This window comes from Toxorhynchites rutilus, chromosome 3 (assembly GCF_029784135.1).
Source record: "Toxorhynchites rutilus septentrionalis strain SRP chromosome 3, ASM2978413v1, whole genome shotgun sequence".
In the NCBI taxonomy this organism is placed as follows: Eukaryota; Metazoa; Arthropoda; class Insecta; order Diptera; family Culicidae; genus Toxorhynchites; species Toxorhynchites rutilus.
This window is the reverse complement of record NC_073746.1, coordinates 309,427,263-309,453,940: the sequence shown is the minus strand read 5'-3', so window position 1 is coordinate 309,453,940 and position 26,678 is coordinate 309,427,263. Positions and strand designations below refer to the sequence as shown.

The following is a 26,678-nucleotide window of genomic DNA, read 5'->3' as shown; positions in this document are numbered from 1 at the left end:
TAATCGCAGTGATGATTCAATTAGACGAGGTTATGTAGAATCCTAGTGGCATGGCTGTAAGGCGACGCGTGTCTTTCAGTGCGTTTTCTTCTGTCCACCCCAACTGCGGAATTATGAAATATAATAAAAGCCCTTGTTGCTAGCCCAGACGATGTTTCTTAATAAGAACGTTCTGACCGCCACAAGCTAATCGCGGGAGACGATGACCCCTGAGTGACACATGTGCGCTGTGCTTTTGTTTACAGCGAATGCTGCGATTACAGAAAAGGTGGGTTCAAAAGCAACGGACCCCGCCCATGGACAATGTCCGGACAACCAAACGCAAAACTTTATGCACTGACAGTGAAATTTCACAACTTTCTGTCTCTAATTGACAAACGGTAACGAGCTGTCACAACAGCTGTGTTGTTTATAGTTTCAGAACTTTGTAGAATAGGATCGATATGACGGTTATGCATTAGCCGGTGATCACGTTCTGTATTTCCATCGAGCCGTAGGTGGAGAAGTTCATGTTCAATTGCAAAACAAATACATTGGCGAGCTTCCAGAATACCTCTGGAAAGGTGCGAACGGTTTGATAATGTGATAATATTCTAACTAATCGAGATTTGTTTCATTCTATCAAAATTCCTCCCCGGAACAAGATTGCATTGCTAACAAGTGACAGGCAGCTTATCTCTTGCTTCGTTGCGTTTTCACAGTCAATTTATATGCAAATATGGTTATCGTATCTGTTGGCGATACGACTCATTGAGTTTCGCTATGTTCTGGGATGCAATTAATGTCGCTAGGCATTGAATAAGTGGTTGAAGCTCACGCGAAGGATACCCCGGTAACCTTTGATCTGTGCTATCATAGTTTCAAAGATCTGAAAGTTGCGTTGTGCCCTTACCATGGTCCCTGTGTGTGACTATCAACCTAGTTTCATCTTCCGTTCCACATTTCTTCGCAATACTTTGAACTGCCCATTCGTCACGCGGTGTGTAAACAACCCTTCATCGTCGATTGTTGAAACAGTTCGTTGATAAGACAAGCAAGTCACTAATGCAAGGAACTTCAGGTGACCATTGTTGTTAACAAGCACAATACATACTCGAAGTGAGTTTCGTTCAATATTTATATTTCCTAGAGCGACGTCAGTTCAAAGATGCCGTTTTATTTTGCTACCGTTTCCTGTAAATTGGTTTTATTGTTTGCGGTCAATGATATCGATATCGCATATGATGTCCGGCGCGGATCGGACTGCGTAGAAGCGCAGCGGCAATCACGAAATATTAACAATCCGTCAAGTGATAATCTGATTAGCATATCCATGGTGCCTGGTACATTTCTTCGGGGCTGGATAGCGGATGACAGAATGTATATATTCAGTTAGACTTGATTCAATTACCACGATTCCGGTCAACAAATATTGGGGCAGTCGATAAGTGATGTATGCCGTGTTGGTTGATATGCCTCAAGGTTCACTTTGAAGTAGTGCTGGAAAAGAACAGATGCGTTAATCAAGTGGAAGGTTTTGGTGTTGCCCCATAAAGGTGTTGTTTCAGTGGATGACATAAATAATCGCTTTCGCTATTGTGAATTTGGGAAATGAAAACCAGCCCAATCCGGAATATTCCCGCGGGTTTTGTTTGTGGTGTTAATTACAATAGAAATAAGTGGAGCAAATTTGAATGATAGAATCAATCGATCAGAACCAATGTTCGTATTGGAAGAAGACCTTCAGCTAATGAAACAAGAGACAATTTTCTTCACCTGAAACACCTTCTCCGTTACTCGCATCAAAATTCCCACTTTCAATTTTTTTCTGAACCACTCATAACACCGCGATTTGTAAAGATTATGGGCCTGATCACGAACATCACTGCCACATACGCTTTCACGTCACTTACACTTCACTTAATCTTTTTGTGTCTATCATCATTGTCACGGACAGTTAGTTGCAGGGTTGCCAAATTTTTTTTTTTAAATCAGGGAGAATGAAAAAAAAACAGGGAAAATCAGGATAGCTCATATTGGGTTGTCCGGAAAGTTCGTACCCATTTTTGAGAAAACAAAAGTATTATTTTTTGAATTTTATATGCACAGCGTTGTTTTGCAATCAATTCAGGAAGTTCTGAAATCTTTTAGGTAGCCTAAACATTATCTAATCATGGAAGCTAATTTGTCCAGTTGCGAGCAGTATTTGTGGGAATGTATCGACTGGTTGCTTGCTAGAAACTCACAATACAGAATTCCTCTCCAATACCACCCGAACCAGATCATATTTTTTTTCAGGTGAAGACCGGGTCAGTCTGATTGTTTAAAATTACCTGTTTTCATCACTCGCCACGATTTGCTTTAAAAAAAATCGATGCATAGATGAAACGCACAAGTCGTAACGATTTACGTAAACATGTTTCAACTGATGCACATGAACGGAGATTTTAAACATATGTAGTGTACCTGCTAATTCATTTTTCGCGTCTCACGGATCATTCTTACAACTTCTTGCTTTACAAACAATTTAATATACATTCTTCAAGAAATGAAACACTTTTTAATAATCATTACAGTTTAATAAAAAAAGATGCTTACACGTTCTTTCTTCTAAAATTCTTGTACATTGGATGTTATTTGCTGCGAACATGTAATGAAACCTGTATCGTTTTTATTTAACTGTACATAATTTTTGGTCGCTAATATTCCTTTCATCGTTTCCGTTCCAATTCTGTTTCTAATCTTCGTTTTATTGAGATTGAATTGCGAGAACCTTTGGACATATGATTCTTATAGACTATATTTCTTTCATGTTAACTTCAAAATTCAAAAAATGTCGACACTGTACTTTTGAAAATGCGAACAGACAAAGTATAATCGAAAGGAAGACTAAGCATTATATAAGCGCGGACGGGAAAGCTTTAAATGAAAAAAAAAAAAATGGAAATGGATTTTTTTTCTAAGCAAAAAGTAAAAAGTAAAAAATACAAAAAGCAAAAAATCAGGGAAAATCAGGATCATTTTATACAAATCAGGGAAAATTGAGTGTTTGTCAGGATATCAGGGTGCGTGCCAAAAAGTCTGGGAAATCCTGAAAAATCAGGAATGTTGGCATCTCTGGTTGCTTGTAAAAATAAACTCCGTGAAGTGAAAGAGTAGGGGGTCTCCGTAGCCACATTGATTGCGCGTTCGTTTAGTAAGCGATCGATCGTGAGTTCAAAACTCAGGACCCTCATTGACCATCTTTGTGTTGTTACAGAATAGCTTCGTCCACGCAACAATTATCAGCGATGGAGATCGATCCACGGTCGAAATAAGATCGATTCATCCATCCAACTGCTCTGCTCTGCAAGACACATCGGGCTGCTGTTCTATAAATAACTCAACAATGATCAATCAACTGTCTCCGCTGTCCGGTGGTCCGTCCAACTGGATAATGGAAGAACAGAAAGAATACTCTTACGCCTAAACGGCTACTGTGTAAATGTACCATATGTAATGGTATAGAAGGAATACTGGCGAACGGCAACTGTGTAATGTGCTAATTATAGATATGATAACCATGTGACATGTACACGATTAAAATTCGGCTCTGTTACAGCTGAAATGCTAATGAGCCTTAAATAAATAAATGGGATAAAAAAAAAGTGAAAGAGTTCATTCGCGTTTATAAGAGACATGTCGGTTGCATAATTTCGGGCGTTTGAACGTTATGTTGGCTGCAGAATTTCGGACGTATGAACGTTATGTAGATCAAATTAATACAGTGTATGTTTTAATATTCCATTTAATTAAGCGTATGTTTTAGAATGACAAGTTTGCAATTATACCTCGATGATTCGGTATTTCAATGCCATCTCTATTCGGGCTCATCCCACGATTCATTTGTTTGGTGCGTTAAGACGCGTCCACATTACGCCCAGCGGCCTTGGCCGCCCGGTAAAGCCGACTAAGGCTGATGTCACATTAGGCGGATTCGCCGCCGCGAATATCGCGACGGTTTTTTTTCTCGATATGAATTCGCATCCAAAACCGTCCCGCTCTGTGTGACATGGCTCATTCACAATACACTGTAGATCCTCCGCTGCGGTTTTACTCGCGGAATCCGCCTAATGTGACATCAGCCTAAATGTGGACGTACCGCCAGGGCTTGCCGACGAGCCGAAAACCGACTCGAAACAAACCGAACCCAACCCGAAACAAGTCCAGTTCGAGAAAGTCGAACCAAAACAAAACGAAATAAATTAGCGTTGACAACATTGTACCTCGTGTGTTCGTGACGGCTTCGTACATCCGATGGGGCTTCGGATTCGTGCACCCGATGTGGCGTCCACATTATATAACGAACCGAATATGCCGCCTGGTACAGGCCGATCGGTATCGTTCGGCATAATGTGGTCGCGCCTTTAGTTTGCTGAATCAAACGCTGGTTCAAAGATGAGGAATACTTGGTTGCTCGTGAATAATGTAGTTGTTGAACATATGGGAATTTAATTTTATTTTCCCTTCTATAAATTACTCTAGAGGTAAACCATGACTATTATGTATAATAATGAACATCTCGCATTTTCTTTTTCTTAGCTCTGTCTTGCTCGTTTGAATATTGAGAAGCATTTAGTATAGGTCAAGGTTAGAATCATGTTATAAGAACCATTTCTACAATTTTGTTGAATAATAATTCCTTCTCTATATCATATAAAACCCGAATTTACCCACCTCACTATCAGTATAATCTGAGCTACTCCTATATGGGATTCTGAATATCTGTTATTTGATATACGGGACATGAAGTTTGATTTAATTATTTAAACTGAAACTGATCAGCAGCATAATCTTCATATAAAATATCTGATGGGTTTCAGGGAACTTGCCAAAAGCAGAAAGTGACTCAAATTTCCTTTAGACGGATATCAAAATTACGGAAAAATAAATAGATAAGAATTAAAAAACAGTGTCTTGTGAATGCTTTGCAATGATAATCTCATTTTTTCCTTGTTTGAAACTTATTATCACTTTTTTAATACTCTTTCATTCAAAGAATGTATTCAAAACAATATCGTTGAAAATATCTATTACGTAAAAAGAAATAAGAAACAATGGCCTCATTCGTTACAACTACCGTCCTGATTCGGGTCTTGTCCACCGATTGTGAATGTTTGAATTACAAAAACCTGTACTGCAATGTTGGAAAAACTTTACAGTTATTATTTTATACTTAAAATATCAACAAATCAATATTATACATAATCATAATAATGAATCGATTGATTGAGTAATAATCATTCTATCTAATGAGAGATTATTAAGTGGCCTCCATTGCCATTTTAAGGCTTTAACTCTCTGTTAAAGGGTGTTTCACATCAAATTGCATCACGGAAAAAACGCTGTAGAAATTCGCCCAGTAGACCGATCCTTTTGAAAATTTTAGACAGTAAAATAAAAACTATTAAACAACTTTTGGCATTTTCTTTTTATTCATACTTCGAGCCCAAGCCCGTATGCTCGCACCTTCTTCTTTACCCCGTCCATAAGGTTCTGTACAACGTCAGGTTGTAGTTTTTTTTGAACAGAAATCCATTTTCTCTTGAAGTCCGCCTCCGATTTGACAACTTTTTGGTTCTTCCGGAGGGCCTGCTTCATAATCGCCCAATATTTCTCTATTGGGCGAAGCTCCGGCGCGTTGGGCGGGTTCATTTCCTTTGGCACGAAGGTGACCCCGTTGGCTTCGTATCACTCCAACACGTCCTTTGAATAGTGGCACGAAGCGAGATCCGGCCAGAAGATGGTCGGGCCCTCGTGCTGCTTCAATAGTGGTAGTAAGCGCTTCTGTAGGCACTCCTTAAGGTAAACCTGCCCGTTTACCGTGCCGGTCATCACGAAGGGGGCACTCCGCTTTCCGCAAGAGCAGATCGCTTGCCACACCATGTACTTTTTGGCAAACTTGGATAGTTTCTGCTTGCGAATCTCCTCCGGAACGCTGAATTTGTCCTCTGCGAAGAAGAACAACAACCGTTTTGACGTAGGTTTCGTCGTCCATTACCAGGCAATGCGGCTTCGTCAGCATTTCGGTGTACAGCTTCCAGGCTCGCCACCATGTTTTGCCTTTCGTCGCGGTTAGGAGCCTTCTGAACCTTGTATGTACGCAGGCCCTCCCGCTGCTTGGTCCGCTGGACGAATGAACTTGACAAATTCAGCTTATTGGCGACATCCCGGACCGAACTTCTCGGATCACGTCTAAACTGCTTAACTACGCGCTTGTGATCTTTTTCACTGACGGAGCATCCATTTTTGCCGTTCTTCACCTTCCGGTCGATGGTTAGGTTCTCGAAGTATCGTTTTAGTACTCTGCTGACCGTGGATTGGACGATTCCCAGCATCTTACCGAGGTCCCGATGTAACAACTCCGGATTCTCGAAATGAGTGCTCAGGATTAATTCACGACGCTCTTTTTCGTTCGACGTCATTTTTCCAAATTTACGAAAAATTGACAGTGAAGCATGGCCAACGTGATCTATGCACTCTTATCTAATTATAAGCGAAAGCTGAAAATATAGTTCCTGAAAATTAAATTTCTACAGCGTTTTTTCCGTGATGCAATTTGATGTGACACACCCTTTAGGGTAATCCTAAGTATAGAAACAAAAAATTTCTATTCATTCAAGACAATCGGGGACCTCTCGCCATGCTTCAATGGGCCTAAGGGAGCTACATTTTTAGTCCTTAATTACATGCCATAGCGCATTTACCGAATACAAATGAACAAATTTATGTCCTTTGGATACGTTAGAATTTCGATCCAAAAATGCCACCAGACGGATAAATTGCTGTTTGTTTATCTTTTCTTTCTTGAAAACCAAGACAAGATTCAAAATGGTAGCAAAAAAGCTAAATAAATACGAAATTAAACTTACTCCATTCCGCGTGACTAGCTTTCACCACCTAAAACACAAGTGACACTTGATTTTCTCCGTGACATGACAGTACCGTGGTATTCATAATAACACCGAGTTCATCAAAGTTGTCACGACGGATGAACTCTTCCGGATTCTACACAAGCGGTGGCAGCCGTAATAACGTTGTATACAATTCACTTCGTTTTCGCCGTGAAGTGACGTTCGTGATTAGGCCCTATGTCCGCTGTAAGCTTGCACCAACATTCTATGTGAATCGGAAGCAAATAAAATACGGCTTTTGACCAGTTCTAATGTAGTATCAGCAGTGAGAACTGAAGCTGATGTGTATAATGAACGTTTTTCGGATTTCTATTTTAGAAGATCGTTTGGAGATATGGAGAACTATCGCATCGCTTCTGATATAATCATCAGCAGTAGATTCCTACGAATCATTTGGTTTTTCCTACCGATCATCTAGTATAACTTAAAATATAAAACAAGTTTCGCTCAATCAATTCTTATCCTTATGTTTGATTCAGGTTCTAAAAAGTTTTTCAACACTAGGATCTCTTACGTTTAAGGTCTGTCATTTATTAACCTGAAACTAATGAATCATTGAAAAAATAATTAAATTTAAAAAAGGATGTTTCATAGTACTGAGAGTAAAACACGAAAGTCGATTTTTACGCCAGATTGAATCACTTGGAGTATTGCACTATATACGTAAAAAAAATCCTGCTAAAAAAATGCTATCCGGAAACATAGTCATGAATGGTAATATAGAATATTCTAGAATTAGTATATCATAGATAGCGAATGCTTGTTTGAATGTATTTCTTAAAAATGACTTGGAGAAGTTCATTTTACCCATTTCGGAACGAACGCAAATTCGAGATATAACACATTACTTAACAATTTAAATTTTCCTTTTTGTTTAGTACTATGTTCATTTTCTAATGTTTCGTTAATAGAGTCAACGTTGGTAGACAGCCAAAAGTTTGGCCACCCCTGCTCTATATGATCAAACAACGAGTTCAATATCATGTTATTAGTTTCTTAATTTCTTCTACATTCTTCACAACTTTAGGTCTTTTCGTCGTGCCCCTTTATAATGGCCCAGTATTTTTCTATTGGGCGCAGTTCCGGAGTGTTTGGGGGTTCAGATTTATCGGCACGAAATCGACATCGTACGCCTTATATCACTCTAGAACGTCCTTCGTGTAGTGGCATGATGTCAAATCCGCCCAGACGATCGTCGGACTGTGGTGAGCCTTCAGGAGAGGGAGAAACCGATTTTGAATACATTCATCCAAATACAGCATTCATGGTGCTTGCGGTAACGAAAGGTGTACTCCACCTTCCGCAAGTACAAATCGCTTGCCAAATTAACAATTTAGATTTGTAAAAACTGTGTCCGGAGGTTCTCGGGAACATCCAACTTATCCCTGGCAGTCACACACAGATTTTTCCGCCTTCACAGATCTCTTGTCATCCGTTACGCTGCAATGTTTTTTTTCGTTATTCTGTTTCTCGTGACGGTTTGGGGGAACTCTGAACCTTAAACGTAAGTAGTCCAGCTCGAGTTTTGGTATTCTGCACGAAAGTCTTGCTCATATGCAACTTTGTAGCCACATCTCGAACTGACGCGTTCGGTTTCCGTTTAAAGGCCAACCTTACCAATGCACATTCTTGGCTTATTCGCCCGGAGGAAGTTGTCGGCAGCGTTGGCAATGTTCCAGTTTAAACTGGATTCTTCCAGTCTTTTTCTCTCGATCCAGTCAAACAGTTATATACTTGAATCTTCCAGTTTTTTTTAAATATTATCCAGTTTTATCCAGTTTTCTAAATGTGTGCTTCAGTTTTACCCTTTTTTTATAAAATAAATTAACCCTCCCTCACCCTTGCTATCCCTGTGGAAACTACGGAAAGAACTTTTTCTGAATATAACCTCAGCAAAACGACGAATAGGAACAAGTTGATGAAACATTATGATGAAAACTACTTTTTTTCATGGGGAGCAATCGGGAGGGATACAAATAAATGAGGGTATAAAGTAGAAATACAACTACACAATGTACGCACAGAATAAATGAAGTGCCAGGAAAGACGAAGAAGAGTAAGAAAACAAGAATACAATGCGAAGTTTGTATTTGTTACAATAGATATTTTATCAAAGAATTTGTATTAATCTAGGTCATGCGGAGTCAATCAGATATATTTTTCAAGTGCATTTTGCTTGAGGAAATACTTGCCCCATTTTTCCCATGCAATTTCTGTCCAATGTTTCTCCGCTCAAAAAGAAACAAACGTTTTCGTGACTCGGGTTTTGTTTATTTACCTTTTTGGCCGAACCCGAATTTCGCCCACAAAGATTATCTTTCTGCAGAAATCTTTGCTGCGCAGCTGAAAGACGAAGGTATCGAAAATTCAGGAAACGTTCTTTCGAAATATTAAAATTGATTGCCGGTTTCAATAGTTATACCTAATTGGCACGATTTGAATAGCTTTCATCAAATCGTTGATACAGCATAGATTGAACATGGAAAAACTTCGAAAAATGAGAAGAACGAAGCACGACAGTCAAAATATGTTCATTCAAGTATTAGGCATTGATCCTGATTTTTTATCTTTTGAATGAACTCGAATGAAATAAATGTAAGTCAGCCATTCCATGCCAAACCGATATAGCGGTTTGCAGATTTTTGTGAAAAGTGGTAGATTTGATCTTCATCGCAAATAATTAGACCCGTGTTTTTTTATTTTTTCGTTAGAGTGACCATTTCCGTTTTAGGATGGTCTGAAAAATCACTTTTTTCACTTTTTCCCGAAAATGATTTTTATTAAAAATTCATAACTTTTGAACTACTGGATAGATTCTAATGATTGACATATCAAATTAAAGCCATTCACCTAGTCTTTTCAGTTGCAGTTTTTTTTTTTGTTTCCGTTATTATTGATTGCGTTTGTTTTTTATGGTTTTTATGGTCTAGGGACCGAGGGCTCTATTTTTTTTCTATTTTTTCAAGAAGGCTGAGATCTTTTTACATAAAATATCTCAAAATCAGAGATGTGTTCTTTTTCGTTTTTAAGTTATGATTTTTCGAATTTACCGATGGTTCAAAAAATCTTTTTTTACCTTTATCCCAAAAATGACTTTTTTCAAAAATTCATAACTTTTTGAACAGTGAATTCACATTGGCGATCATTGTGGCGATCTTCTATCAGCGATTTTATGGACCTAGAGAAAAAAAATGCGATATGTTTCAAGTTTTATCTAAATGAAAACGTTTTTTTCTAGCGGTTCTAGAAAAAAGATCCACAAATATTGTTTCACAGTAATGATCGAGTGGCGGGAAACGTCATTTTGATTTGCTCGAATGATATGATTATTGAATGATTTATTTCGCTATTTTATGAACTACAAATAAATACTACACGAGGATTCCAAGGAAATTCTATTTCTCAAGCATTGAAATGGGTGGAAAGAACCATTTTAGATAAAACAAAGATCTTTGAGAGGCAGTCCACTGATGATTCAACAATAGCCAAAGGTTGTACCGCTCATGACAACTCTACACGAGCTGATGATTGCGCCGGCTAGTGATCATTCTATCCTGGATTTCTCGAGTCGAGAAAGACGCACCACGCTAGATATGGGGTACAGACTAGAAGGGCGTTGCTGATTAACGGTCAGCTGCATCCCAATAGAAAGTATCCCGTGCACACGTACAGAGCATTGCAGACGGCAACAACTTGCAATTATGAGATCACTTGTAATACTAACCTCGAACCAACCGCGAGTAATCGGTTACATATTACTAACATAGTTGTAAGCAAACATTGTCGAAATATTTAACTCACGGTCCCATTAGGCTGACGCCATATGAGCCTTAAAATATATATATATATATAATTATATATTGCCTTAAAATATATATATATATATATATATATATATATATATATATATATATCATATATAAATATATATATATTTTTTTTTTTTATTTTTTTTTTTTGGATATATATTTTGGATAAAAAACAATCAAAGATCTCCTTAAAATAAAACGGTTTTACAGGATCCAGTTTTCTTCCAGTTTTTTGAAATTTTTTTTTTAATTTTTGAAGAAACTACCTCGAAAGGCTCACGTGTTCCTTGTCAAAAGCTTTTCTTCTTGTATTCGATTTGGATACTTCCCTTCCAGTTGGGGGCATGCGGTTGTCATTGCTATCCCGAAGCCAAACAAGGATCCAACAAATGCATCGAACTACAGGCGGATAATCCTAATTCGTATTGAACTACACCTGGAAAATGCATAAATTATCCCTAATGAACAGTTTGGCTTTAGCGACGGCGCCAGTGGTTGTGTGGTTAGCGTAACAGCCTCACAATTCGATCGGTTTGGTTTCAATCCCAACTGGCGTCGTTGGGATTTTCTGAGGCGAAAAATCTCTGGTTACGTCTTCCTTCGGAGGGGAAGTAAAAGAAGTTGGCCTGATGTCGGTGATTGGCACTGAAGTGGCGGAAATAGGCTGACGAAAAATAAGCGAAAATAAAAAAAAACAGTTTGGCTTTAAGAGAAGCAACTCGACAAATCACCAACTGGTTAGACTGGTAAGGGAGGCTCGAAGCAACCTCGCACATGACAGATCTTCGGGCATGGTCCCCTTAGATGTTGAGAAGGCGTACGACTCCGTTTGGCAGGAAGCAATTTTGCATGAGATTCTTCAAGGAAGCTTTCCCTTGTTCATCCTAAAATCATTCATTCCTTTCTGATGAACCACTCATTCCATGTTGTGATCAACGGGTAATCATCAGACTCAAAAACCGTGCCCTTCGGAGGTTATGTTTACAGCTCCACCTTGTACAACATCTTCACAGCCGACTTTGTGATGCTTGATGATGTTAAGTATTTCCTGTTCGCCGACGACACCGGCTTCATTGCGTTGATAGTTGTCACCAAACTGCAAGCGGCTCAAAATGCTATTGGAGACTACCAAAAGCGAGGTAAAATCAAAATCAACACTAATAAATCTTAAGCAATATTCTTCACGTGGAAACGGAGCCCACGGAACCTGCCTCGCAGTCAGATCACCGCATGTGGGCAACAAGTTCTATGGTCGGATAACGTGAAATATCTAGGTCTAACCATGGATCGAAAGTAATGAACTACGTTTTAAGGAAACATATTCCGGTCTGCACAACGACAAGCGAGTACAAAAGTACTCAACACCAAAAAATACCCCCTGACTTGCATGGATATTTGCAAAGTGGATTTCCACAGGTACATCGATTTTGAAGTCTGTATTGGGGAAACCGTAAATCGGGCGAATCAAAACTTGGTAGTTAGGACGTTTAGATAACGCTTGACATTTTACTCAATTGTTATTCAATTGTTCATCTCATGAAAAATAACATTTTATTAATTGTGATAGACGCGTAGAAATATTTCTCATCAATTGATGCAAACATCTTTCTGATCTGTTAAGAAATGTTTGAATTATAAGCATTCGAAATACGGGTAGGGTTAGCCCACAAATCGGCAGAACAAATGTATTGGAAAAAAGGAAGTTCCTTCAGTTTTCATGAATTTAAACCGTTTAAAGATTAGCGAATTGTAGTATATAGCATATCAAACAAAAACAAAGTTAGAGAATTTTCGATTCGATTAGTATGCAAATCATAAGAATTCGTTCACAATGAAAATAGTTATAACCGTTAACTTTATTTCATAAAAACGTGACCTGTTTTCTGATTTGGCACCCTTCCTGAAACACGTAGTTCTACGTCAAACAATAAAGGAATTTTGTTTATCTTTATCAAGTTTATCAAGATCCAGGCCAGTGTTAAGCAAAACCCATCGTGCTTTTGGGACTTCGTAAAGAGTCGGCAAAATTCAACTCGCATCCCACGCAATGTTATCTTCGAAAATGTCCAGGCCAACACGGACACAGACGCTGCTAACCTGTTTGCCTCATTCTTTGAGAGTGTGTTCAGTGTAGCATATCCAGTATCGAAACGTGACAGTTTTGCTCATATTCAGTCTCACACCATCAATCTACCCGTCATTCGCTTTTCGGTTGATGATGTTGCAAACGCCTTGGACGATCTTGACATCAAGAAGGGATGTGGTACAGATGGCATACCATCCCTGTTACTTCAAAAATGCTCCACTGAACTTGCGAACCCTATTGCTCGCCTCTTTAACAAATCGCTTCAGGAGAAAACATTTCCAATAGCATGGAAAACTGCTTTCGTTGTTCCTATTCACAAATCGGGAAACTGCAATCAGGTGACAAATTATCGTGGTATATCTATGCTGTGCTGCCTAAGCAAGGTATTTGAACGACTAATGCACAAGGTTTTATACAACGTGGCGTCTCCAATAATCTTCAATGGACAACATGGGTTTATGAGGCACCGTTCAACCACATCAAATTTAATGTGCTACGTCACCGCACTATCACGCGAGATAGAAGAGAGACGTCAAGTTGATGCGGTGTATGTCGACTTCGCGAAAGCTTTTGACACAGTCCCACACTTCCTAGTAACGGAGAAAATGAAATGTATGGGCTTCCCTGACTGGATAACGGAGTGGATTTCATCATACCTTTGTGGTCGCACAGCACATGTCGTCGTCAATGCAGCTAAATCCCGCAGCTTTTATATCACGTCAGGGGTACCACAAGGAAGTGTTCTGGGTCCACTGCTGTTCAACATATTCATGAACGATTTGTACTCACTGCTTTCATCGCTCAAGCTCTCTTTTGCCGATGATCTTAAAATATACCGGGTGATTTCATCTCCTTTGGACTGCGTAGTTCTTCAAGAAGACATTAACTCAATGCTAGAGTGGTGCTGTGATAATGGGATGCGAGTCAATGAAGGGAAATGTAAGACTATATCTTTCGGTCGCTCTAAAAGCCCCATAGTCTTCCAATATAAAATGGAATTGACGATCTGGATCTGGAATTTGACGATGTTGATGGTAGCTACGTAAACATTCGCATTCACTGTGCTTTAGTAGGTAAAAGATAAACAGAGCCGGTGATTTTTGGTTTCAAAAAGTCGAAAAAATCTGTATAAATACAGATTATTCTGTGTTCTGGTAACCTTGTAACCTAATCACCATTCTCTGTGTATTTTTAGAAAATCGTTTGATTCATGGCTCTATAATGTAATTAAGCAGTTCAAAGTATCATGATTCTGTATAATCTCATTCGAGGAATTGTTTTGGAACACTTGAACGTCCTTCTAAATATGCTGTATTTCAAAATTCTGATCTTTTCCTAATTTTTTACAGGCACTGAATTATTACCGATGGTTCCAACAGGATAACCGACCCGTCGCAACACCCGAAGTCGACCATAAGGATGTAATACTATGGAAGTTCACATCAGAGACGAGCGTCACTGTTACACCGCCGAAAGCTGGACGAACTTTGCACCAATTGCATTCTACACGAGGATTTTGCTTCTACTGTTGCTCCAGCTCGATCTACCGGAAGAGTGCCTTCAACAATTGCCTTTTGAGAGGTGGGAACGCTGATCTGCTGCGTTGTGTCGGGGAGGAAAATTAATCGCTAATAGTGAGCCGCACCGAGACGCACTTTTCCAGCTTACGCAAGCCCATCCGGTCCCGACCTGACATTAATAATCGCAACCGGCAGTCCCGCGATCCCTTCTATTCATACATATATTCTGATCTTGATCTGATGATCTGGTTCGCAGGAAGTGGCCCAGCTCGGAGTGTACGCAAGTCATTAGAGGAATAAATAAATCGTATCGGTTCATAGCAAGTTAACGCCGAGAAAAGGCAGGGAGCTACCCAGTGTTTCTGTAATACGCTAGCGTCAACAAAGCAATGATGAATGTGCTAATAAGATGATAGGAATTAATTGAGTTTCTTATGTGATAAGTGAATTGTGCGCTCCTCTTTCTCATGATGTGATGTTTCCCTTCGGCGAAAAAAGATAAATGAATATAATCAATTAATTATACCGAAGTTATAGGCTAACTTGTATGCAGATATATTTCATACAAACAAACGCAGTCATCGGCACGGGAACAAAAGATTCGGTTCAAGATTTGTACTGGATGATGTTGAGGTTGCTGAGGATTAGGGAAGAATCACCCACTTTATAACCGACCCACCGCGTGCGCAGAGGCGTTGAGTTGATGTGTACCCGGAACGTAACACTTTCAATAATTGGAGAAATTTTACGGTTGATCACAACGGTAACCGCGAGCTGTGAATTGTAGCCACCTGTGCTTAGCCGATTCTGGAGTGAGGTGAGGTGAGGGTGAAAAATGACACCGAAGGAATGGTATGCACTGTTTGCATTCTATGCTGCCTATCTGTTCTTCGGCGCGAGCGTATTCTACCACAATGAGCACGCGATGGAGATCGAGCGGCGCGCCAGCGAACTGGCCGAGCGAATCGAGATGAATGGTAAGAATCCGTCATAGGACACTGTTTGAAATAGATCAATTCAAAATTAACCGACGGTTTCGTTCCAAATGCTGCAAACGGAGGAAAATTGTGACCACATTAAAGTAAGGATTGAATAGATATCAACATTTTCTTTGCTTAAGACGATCCAGCTTTTGTTTAGCTAGATTTATTTCCAGATCAACGGAAAAACTCCCGTCCGAACTATTATCAAAAAAAGATTGTGTTTTTGACGTAGGACCACGTCTTTGATTTCTATATAGGGGGGTCAATCTACGAAAAATGTAACGTTTATTAAGAGTGCATATTAATGCATATTACGCAGAATCGTTGGGGAAAAAGAAATGTCGTATTTCTGATCGAAATTTGACGCTTTATTTAACATACTTAAAATTATCCAATTTAAGTCAAATATGCGCCGTTTTGTTCGCAAACTTGTTGCCATTTAGAAGGCAAGTTCATTGTCCCCCCCCCCTTATAATCCCCCCCTCTCCCCTCCTTTTTTGCAAAAAAAAACTCAGACAGCCAGTTTTCGCAAGCCTCTTTTAAGGCCAACTTAGTATCACCAAGAGCGTTTTGCATGGACCGGAAGAGATGATATTCACTTGGAGTCAGGTCCGGTCTATACGGTGGGTGCAATAGGACATCCCATACGAGCTCCCGTAGCTTCTGGAGGGTCATCAAAGATGTGTGAGCCCGAGCGTTGTCCTGGTGGAAAACAACACCATTCCTATTGATCATTTCTGGCCGCTTCTGGTCAATCGCCTGCTTCAAACGGTCAAGCTGCTCACAGTAGAGAACCGAGTTGAGGGTCTGGCCATAGTTGAGCAGCTCATAGTGGATGATTCTCTTCCAATCCCACCAAACACACAGAAAAACCTTCCTGGCCGTCAATCCGGGCTTGGCGATGGTTTGGGCCGGCTCACCGTGCTTCGACCACGACTTTTTTCGTTTTAGGTTGTCGTACGTGATCCACTTTTCATCACCAGTCACCATCTTCTTCAAAAATGGGTCGAGTTCGTTCCGTTTCAACAGTGCATCGCAGGCGTTGATTCGGTCTAAAAGATTTGTTTGCGTCAACTCGTGTGGCACCCATACATCCAGCTTTTTTTTGGAATCCAATCTTCTGCAAATGGTTCCAAACGGTTTTATGGTCTATACCCAGTTTCTGGCCAATCGAGCGAGTGCTCACATGCCGGTCTACTTGGATGATTTCAACGATTTTATCGGTTTCCACGACGATTGGCCTACCAATACGGGGTGTATCTTCGACAGCCACTACACCAGAACGAAATCGATCAAACCAAGGCGTTGTACTATAGGTGGACCGCAATGTCAAAATTGCTGTTCGGCCATTGCTCGTGAAAAAACAAATTTGTTTACAAAACAAGTCGTATCTTTTGGTGACAAATGCATTCGTTGGCAAAATAGCTGCTCGCGCTTTATTGTCGAATCATAACAGTGCAGAAGGATGTTTTAGTATATCTTTTCGCCTTTCTTTCCAAGCTAAATGTACTTCAGTTTGGTTCCCATCGGCGGGGAAAAGAGTACTATCAGCTTACGGCGATGGTGACAAAAAATAACGCTGATTGTGGCTCCACTGATTTCGCTCAGGGAGGCGGAGAATGCTGTGCATATACCGGGAAGGAGATCCGGAAAGGACCGTTACAAGTAATTGGCTAGAGCAAAAGGAGGTTGTGCACTATATTCCACGAATATTTATTTGTTTATTTTTTTCCTTCAATTATTTTCCTTAGCGAGTTGACATTGAAATCATAACCACACACCCAAACAAAAAGTAAATAATTCTGAAAGTTACGTCTCGCTACTCGTCTCACGTCATGTCCTGAAAGTGTCAAGAACGAAACACCTATAGTTCAGCATCTTGGATCAAACTAACACTGTGCTGTGCGAATCGTTACAGTATCGGGTCCATAAACTACACGATTTTTTTCGGCCGCCTTCGTTGCATTTTTACCTCGCAGGTAGTAAAAACGTAAAATATGACGAATTTATTGCTTGGTGGACTCCATCTTTGACGCGCTAGAACTTGATACAGGAAAGGACAATCACAACACTGTCAAAACGATACTCAGAGCACAGATTGTATTCTTTGAATAGCCGTATAGTATGACCCGATGCGATAAGTACAACACAAGATATGTTCAAGTGTTGCCATATATTGACAATATACGACATTTCTTTTTCCCCAACCCAATATATACCATTAGACGGCAAATTTATCCAGCATTTTTTTTCGTCTGAGACATCAACAGTGCAATTTAACAAATCAATGGGGTATGTTTTGCGAGTGAATGCCAAGGTAAATCATGTATTATGCATGTTATCTTTCAACTTAGTTCCCATGAATGTTGTATGCAACACAAAATTGTGTGCAATAATTGGTTCTATCAAGCAAATTAACAAGACCTTTTTCGAATCTAAAGATAGGGTGACCATCTGTCCTGATTTTAAGATCTATTTGGGGCGTCTTGATTTATTTTTCACAATCTAGCCTTTGTCCTGATTTCTATGAGAAATTCAATTTTGTTGCAGAATCAGAATTATTTTCAGTGTGTTTATTTTTTTTTTAAATTTTTGTATTATAGTGACTTTCAACACATTTGGCTGGTTCGTCACTTTTACTTTCCATTTCGGAAGAATGTCGGGAGTGAGAATTGAACTCGTGACCCTTAGCGTGAGAGGTATGGATGTTACCGCTACGCCAGATCGCCTCCTCAGTGTGTTTATGTTTTCATTATGTTTTTAGTAAAACCTTTTTTATTGAAGACTTTAGTTTCGTGAGCATATACAGAGTATCAGTTGGATCTTCTACGAGATTTTTCAACAATTTTCATTTATAGATTTGGTTTCACTGGTCAAGGTGATGTTTTTGTGTTTTGGCTCGATATTCCAAGTTTTTTTTTCAAATGTCCAAACGAAAGTATCTTTTTACCGACGAATTGCATCAGAAGTATCCCTTTTTCACAAAAGAACTTAAAGATTATGAGGCCAACGCTGCATATGTGATTCATAAGTGTCGGTGGCTCATAGTGGTATTCAGATTTAGGCATTTTGTTGAAACAGAATTTTTAAATTAAAAAATCTGTTTAGAAAAAGCATATACTCGATTGGCATCCACTTCCAAATCCATGTTGAACTATGTGGTGCAGAAATCCAGCCCCCAGAAAATTTGGGTTGCAGAAGGAGCTCTTGCGTTACATACCCGAGGCTTGTACTTTGGTACCGTCATCGGGGGGCAAATTGATCACTGAGGTGAAATTGATCAATTTTAGAAATTTATTTAATTTTGAAAGTATTAGTATAATTTAATGAATTTTTTTATATGACACGTTAAATAATCATCTGTGGGTGCTTTTCGTCAGTGGTTGTCATCAAATCGCTTCTACTTTGAAGGCTCATTTCGTTTCATTTGAGAACCCTTCAAAGTATTATCGGAATCGGTCCACGGGTTCCGGAGATATTGCGGAAACAAGTTCTAGGACCATACATTCCAGAATCAAAAACAACACATTGTGGGTATCAAATTTCAGGGTTTTTCTTTCAAAAATAGCATATTTGTAATGGTGATGAATTCAAGACTATATTACATCATTGACGTAACCCATATATGTTCCGGATCAGGTTTCCGTAGATGTGACCACTTCATGGCTAGAACCAAATCCCATCATGTGACATGTCACAGCTAATTGGTGACAGTTTCAGGTGTTTTGACCACATTAGAATACCGATCTCAAAGTGATCTCCAACTCAAACTTTGGATCGAGATATGAGAAAGGCACTACATCTTTAGGTGGATTAAATCAGATTTGGTTTCCTTAAACTCTTTAATTATAATTTATATTACCATAGGTAAAGAAATCAGCGATTTTCCAAACTAACGTTCAAGAAGATTTGTCAACAAAACACTGCATAAAGATTTATAACCTTTTTAAAAATAATAGGGTATAGATTAAACAACCCAATTAAACAACAACAATAGATTTGTGCACCCGTGGCCGAGTGGTTAGCGTCATAACTAACATGCCGGGTGTTCGGGTTCGATTCCCGTTCTGGTCGGGGGAATTTTTCGTCAAAGAAATTTCCTCCGACTTGCACTGTGATCACGCGTATTCTAGAGCTTGCCACTCAGAATGCATTCAAGGCGTGTTATTTGGCATAGAAATCTTAACTAAGTACTAATGAAAATGACGCAAGTAATACTACGTTGAGACGGCGAAGTTCCTCTAGGAACGTTAGTGCCATTGAAGAAGAAGAAGAAGATTAAACAAAACATTTCGTAAATCTTTACTTTGTTCTGAAAATCACGATCAATCACTCCCCCTCTCCCCCTCCGATTTATGGCCATCATCTCCGGAGCATTTTCACCGAATGGATCGCCCAAAAAATTGTTAAATAAATAAATTTCACGTGTTTTTATTTATTTCTAACACAAAGAATCATAATGGTTTTTGTCATAATCGTTACTGTGACAGGTGTCCTGATTTTCAACTCCGGCCAGATGGTATCCCTATCTAAAGATGTTGAAAAATCAGATGCAAAATTTCATGCATCACTCAAATTGCATGCAAGATTTCATCAAAGCAACGAGGAAAGTGTCATCCACACAATGATCGTTCGTTAATTGGGCCGGAAAATCAATACAATTATCGAATGCAAAACTGCAAACTGCAAAACAGCAAAAGCAATATTTCAAATTGAAGATGACATCTATTATACATACTGATACTGCTTTGCAGCCCGGTTTACGTAAGCCCTGTTATAGAGAAGTCCAGCTGAAGATAGTCCAGTTAGCGAATGACTTCTGTATATGACGGGGTGACGAACATCTTAAGCGAGTGTCTTCTAGGCAACGGCAACACGTACAGTGAAAAATGATATCAGTACTAGGAGGATGGCAGCATCACATCACAAAAATGAAACGAAATGAAATATCAATAATCTTCATGACTCATATCCGTAACTCTCAATGACTCAATTCATTCTATGATAGATTGAGCAGTTGAAACAATACGACTTGGTTGTGATAGTCTGCAAACGAACATTATTTCACCGAAAAAGCTACTGCTCCCTATGCCTTAGAATAAGACTAATAATAAGAATACGACAACGGAAAGAAATGGAAATATTAAGCGTTTCAAGAGGATCGGGGCTGTCGGAAGCATTGATTTCATCCCCGATAATTCAAGGCGAAGAAGGCACAGGCCCAATGAGCAGCCCGAGCTAGCACTGACTTTACGTGTCTCTATGGAAGAACAGCGCCAACGTCAGGAAGAAGAGCAACGACGTGTTCAGGCCAGCAGTGGTACTGAGGCTGGAGCACAGGAAGGAACTTCATCTGGAAGTGTCGCCGTCACAAGCGAACCAAACACGGAGGAAGCGCTCCTGGAACGTGCTCTTGCGCTATCAACCGATGATGTAATGCCAGATTTTACAACTATGACCGAGGAGGAGCAGATTGCTTTTGCTATGCAAATGTCGATGCAGGATGCCCAGCAGGAAACACCCATTTCCCAACCCGCTAAGCGACAGAAGAAAGAGGAGACCCAAATGGAAGTCGATGAGGATATCCATGAAATTATCGCTGATCCGATGTTTTTGCAAAGTGTACTGGAGAACTTTGCGGGTGTTGATCCTCATTCGAAGACCATTCGTGATGCCATTGGTTCTCTCAATAAGGATAAGAAGCAATCGGATAAGGAAGGAGATGACAAAAAGTGAGATGTTCGGCGATACATTGTGTTTTTTAGTAGCTTCCTAAATTCATATATTCTACGTTTCATTGCATAATATTGAAACAAAGATTAATCAGATAATACAACTTGTACTGGATCAATAAAAAATACTGGGGAAGACACATTGCGTATCTGAAACAGAAATGCCAGCAAAGAATCAATTTTCTCCAAACAATAACCGGAACATGGTGGGGTGCTCATCCAGGAGACCTCATTAAGCTGTACAAAACAACGATATTATCAGTGTTAGAATATGTCAGTTTAAGCTTCCGATTAATTGCCAGGATTCATATTCTCAAGCTGGAGAGGATACAATATCGTTGCTTGCGTATAGCCGTATAGCAAAATCTACTCCCACTGACTTCTCAGTCAAGTTTTATGTCTTTATACCATGAGTACCTTACCCATGAAGTGCACCCTTCACCGGGCATCTCCAAGCAAGATTGTTTCCCATACTTTTGCAATTTCTCTGTCATTTTTTATCTGTCCATGAGACAACAATCTAAGATCATCTACGATCCAATGTTATTCCGTCGATATTTTCGAAAAAATGTTGGAAAGTTAGATGTGATAAAATGTTCTTTACTGACGGTTCATTCATAAACGGGTCCACTGGCTTCGGCATCTTCAATGAAAAATCCAGTGCCTCTTTTAAACTCAGATATCCTTGTTCCGTGTATGTCGCTGAGCTGGGTGCGATATACTATGCTCTAGCGATCATTAAAAAACTGCCCATCGATCATTATTTAATTTTTTTTAAACAGTCGCAGCTCAATAGAGGCAATATATTGAGCGTTTTGGTCGAAAAATTATTCAAGATTACCTTAGCATGGGTTCCCTCTCATTGCTCGATTCCGGGGAATGAGAATCGGACTCGTCTCGAGTCGAGAAAGACGCACCACGCTAGATATGGGGTATAGACTAGGGGGGCTTTGCTGATTAATGGTCAGCCGCATCCCAATAGGAAGTATCCCGTGTCGGGCACAAGTACAAAGCTTTGGAGACTGCAACATCTCAGTTATGAGAACACTTGTAATGCTAACATCGAGCCAACCACGAGCATCTTTTACATATTACTAACATAGTTGTAAGGTAACTATTGCCGAAATATTGAACTCCCGGCCCCGTCAGCCTGACGCCATTTGGGCCTTAATCTATCTATCTATCTATTTATATATATATATATATATATATATATATATATATATATATATATATATATATATATATATATATATAAATGGATTTGTCTGTCTATCTGTCTGTCTGTCTGATTCTTATGGACTTGGAAACTACAAATAAAAAACAAATGAAGAACCAATTTCTGCATAACTCGAAAACTAATCAAGCAAATGGAGCCAAATTTGACATGTGAAGATTTTAGGGGGCACGAGACGTTTCTATGGTAAATAGACACTCCTCCCCCCTCTCTAAGGGGAGAAAAGGGGAGGGGTCTGTCTTTATTCTATCATATTTTCTGTATCAAACATTTATTCCATGTAACGGAGAAACATGTTATTTGCAAGAGGTTGAAAAATCTTGAACGAGAATCGTGTTTGAAAATAATCTGATATTATAATGATGAGTTTTGGTAGAAGTACTAGGAATTTTTTAGTAAAAGGTAAATCCAACGGAGTCGATTAGATGATCAATCAATAAACAGTTCTGCGATTGCACTCATGAACTTGCGCTTAGTAAGAAAACGTGAATGTTTGAAGGTATTGATAACAAAAAAAAAAACAAATTTTGGGCGAGACGAAGTTGCCGGCTCAGCTAGTAAAATAATATATTCTGGATAAAAAAAACGGAAAGAAATCACAATACCATAGCTATCGATTAAAAATAAAGAAACTTCATGATTTCATGTATATTTTACCTCAAAATATCACGAAATCGTAAGTATTTTCAACTTGTGTTTTGTTTTTTCCGATACTTCATATTCACTGCAATCAATGACTTTTTTTTTGTTTACCGATCCACATATACTTTATCTACCCTGTTATGTGTTACACTAATATTCATCAATCATTCTGAGTTAGACAGTTGAACTTCCTGCCAGAAGCTAATTTTCTTTTTTTGTTCGTTACGAACCGTTTGATGGTTATAAGTACATATAACAAACGGCCCTTTTCAGGGCAACCATTTCGAGTTTCAAAAGAGTTCGACTAACATATTTCTGAACAATGAATAGAATTACATTTTAAAAGACAACTGTTCTGAACGATCAAAGTCCTACGTCAAACTTTCTCCGGTGCCTTCTAAGTTTTTTTTGAAAACACATATTTTTTAAGCAACATCAATGAAATTTTGAGAAATGAGAGAAACCTTATAGTGATTTTATCCAATGATGTGGTAAATACTAAAATAAACATTCTATTGCAACAATACTATCTGAGAGAAACTATTTATATCAGGATGTATTTGCTTATAATACCGTGGTCTAAGAATTTCATAAACCCTCAATTAAACAAAACTTAATCTATCTTTAGACAAATAATTTCTCCTCCACATCATGCCCCTTAATTAAACAAATGATTTGCCTAACGCTTATCTCGTCAATGGCACTGATTCGCTCAGGGTTCTTCATTTGATCTTTTTGGTTCAAAAGCAAAAGGTCTGAAGAAGTACTCTGCCAGCTGATAGTAAGAGTTTCTGTGCTATGTCTGCAATGATTACATTATCACGGTTCAGATAATGCGAGTACACGACGTAAGCAGACTGCCCGGCAGCAAACCCCAGTTGCTTCGTGACTTAGAATAATTCCTTTATTCTGTGGAGAACTATACTCGCTGGATGGGTGTTAATTGTTACCATGTAGATCACAGTGGCTTTAATTAGTGCAAGACAAATAGTAGTACTGGTCCACATTCAGTCGCCAGGTCGATAAGTTATCTCTTCATAACGATGAGTACAACCTAATGAGCCTGTGCATAATTGATTTAAACACATGGGTAATCCAATTGGTTGAAAAGTGTGAGATGGGACAACGAAAAGCGCCACGGGTCGGAAAGTTGATTCCCGATTGGGATTTTTCGACAGAAGTTCCTATGGTAAACATGCCGGATATCACGTTCACACGCGACAGCCGGAGTGTCATCTGAAATCGAAACAATCAATCGTGGGCATTATTTCACGTTTCGCCACTAAATCTGCATAGTTAAAGCTGCATTTTATAGCCCTAGCCTGTGGCAACAATTTTCACGTTAGTCGATGATGTTATTGAGTTGAGTTATTGTACCGGAAGGCGATGTACGTATAATATTTTCAACCCAACGCAAAGGATTTCAAGATTGGCTCCCATTTGTGAAGTGAAGATTTTGTTTCAAAATAAAGAATATGGAAGAATTCAGTCTACTATTTTGGTAGTTATAAATGCTTACTAGAAGCAATGCTTGTCACCTTAAGCTAATACGTGTTTTTGAATGCCCTTTTTTTATATTTTTGTTGCATTTTTTTGCTGTATGTTCATTTATACTCCTATTTAGGTGTAGCTATGTATCAATTGGTTCAAAAGTTATGTTTACTATGAACATGTTTTATTTACAAAAAAAGGGCTTGTATTTTTTCAGTACGGGGCAAGAATGACGCTGCGCTGTTTTTCTTTCCGTTTAAATAAAATACGTTATATCGTAATGTTCTTCTGGGTAAACTATATTCCTCCGCAGCTCGCCTAAAATCCGTTTATATTTACGGACCATGAATACAACAAACACAATAACTATTACACTATTTGCGTTCAAATCAAATTAGGTTTGAATCTGGAGTTTGAGTCTGGAGTAAACAATGCCCACCGCGACACATCCTATCCAGTTGTTCTCCGTCATCGAACGGAGTTACCAAATGGGCAGAGAAAAAAAAAATGAATTGTTTCACCACACAAAAGCTGGGAAAAAAGGAAAAGCTCGGTGAACAAGCAGTGCCGGCTAACGACTTCAACCTTTTAAAAAGAAGTCAGAAGTGTGCGACGGAAAATTAAATTTAAAATTGAAAATTTGGAAAATAGAGGTAAATAGGGGTGGTAGAGGAAAACGAATAGAATTTACGTAAGGTTTGTTGGAAATTTGAAATAGGAAAATAATGTTAGTAAAGTTTAGTTCCGGTTCACAGAAAGCAGAATTATAAAACAATAGAAGGATAAGGAAAATAGGAAGAGGAGAGCTAAAAATTGGGAGAAAAGGTAATGTGGTCTGGTCACTCTGGCAATACTAGCCCGGATACTAATACGCTGGATAGGTCCGACCAGCGGGCCTTTTATTTTACCTGCTGATTTATTCACAGCGACAATTCAGCAAGTCATTTTGTTGGAAGTCTGAATCCCGTTTCCACCATCGCGCAGACGAGAGGCTAAAAGCGACCAAGTCCTCGACGATGTTGTGAGGGGCAGCGGGAAGGTTAAACTTTGAAGACGGCTTACCAGAACACGGAGAAAAAGAAAGAAAAACTTAAGCCATAGTTACCACAAGTATACACATGCAAACTGTTGAAAAATTGTGACGTTACAAACAGGATATATACCCATTTCAGCGTGACGTGACAACGTCTTGACTCACTAAAAACAGTTTTTTTTCTCGTTTTTACGTATAAATCACACGATTGCCAAATAGTAAACGATATCAAAGTAAAATTGAGAGAAATTCTTACAAGAATCTTCAGTTGGAGAATATTTTACATCACAATTCGCTTGTTGGCAGCCCAATACTTTTGTGACGTGACGACACCTGTCTTTGTGCGGTTTCCGACTTTTGAACATTAATGTTGTATTTTCAGTTCCGTTTCAAAACATACAAATAAACTTTGTTCTATGATTTGTCAACAAAAAATGAACGGTGATTCCTGTATATTCAGTTTTTAAAAAAACTCGCAAGAATAATGTAAAAATCGGCATTGATTTTGTGACGTAACAACGCGCTCTGTGCGAAAAAACAGTCTCGACGAAGTGTTTTCACGTCACACAATCAATAAGTTGTATTAAATCAGAGTTTCACAGTGTTGTAGCAAGCTATATACAATTTTCTATGTTTTTTATTACTTTGGATACTTCTCACTTTCCTCTGAGATCTCCCCTTCCCCTTCCAAAGGTCCATCCTATAGGGGAATGTGATCCTAACGCGACCGATGATCCTGAACCCACCCCTCTTTGTGTCTCAGGAACGCTACTTCCTATAGAATTTTTTTAGCGTGAAAATGAAAAGTTTTATAACGTTGACAATTTGATAACATTTTTCTGGCTCTCTTCATCCTAGCGTTTCAGTGCCTTTTTGCGTTTTCATTGCATCAAAAACAGAGAAGAAATATGTTTGACCTGTATGCAAAATGAGTTCAATTTTGTTTTTAATTGTGAAACATTACAAAACAAGGCAATTTTTATTGGCTATGGTATGTCCATCAAAACAAGCTTCATCTTCTTCTTAAATGGCAGTAACGTTCCTAGAGGAACTTTGCCGTCTCAACGTAGTATTACTTGCGTCATTTTCATTAAAGGGTGTGTCACATCAAATTGCATCACGGAAAAAACGCTGTAGAAATTTAATTTTTAGGAATTATATCTTCAGCTTTCGCTTATAATCAGATAAGAGTGTATAGATCACGTTGGCCATG

At 38.9% G+C, this 26,678-nt stretch overlaps 1 protein-coding gene and 1 pseudogene across 2 annotated transcripts in view; both read left to right on the top strand.

The window, feature by feature from the left end:
• Nucleotides 1-26,678, top strand: part of LOC129777972 (open rectifier potassium channel protein 1) — a 61,651-nt gene that overhangs the window by 21,380 nt on the left and 13,593 nt on the right. For both annotated transcript variants that reach the window (XM_055784587.1, XM_055784586.1), the window contains exon 2: nucleotides 14,177-15,324. In XM_055784587.1, the coding sequence (XP_055640562.1) occupies nucleotides 15,183-15,324 (142 nt within the window). In that variant the 5' untranslated portion in view covers nucleotides 14,177-15,182. The remainder of the gene's footprint in view (nucleotides 1-14,176; nucleotides 15,325-26,678) is intronic.
• Nucleotides 19,928-21,479, top strand: LOC129777973 (26S proteasome non-ATPase regulatory subunit 4-like; annotated as a pseudogene).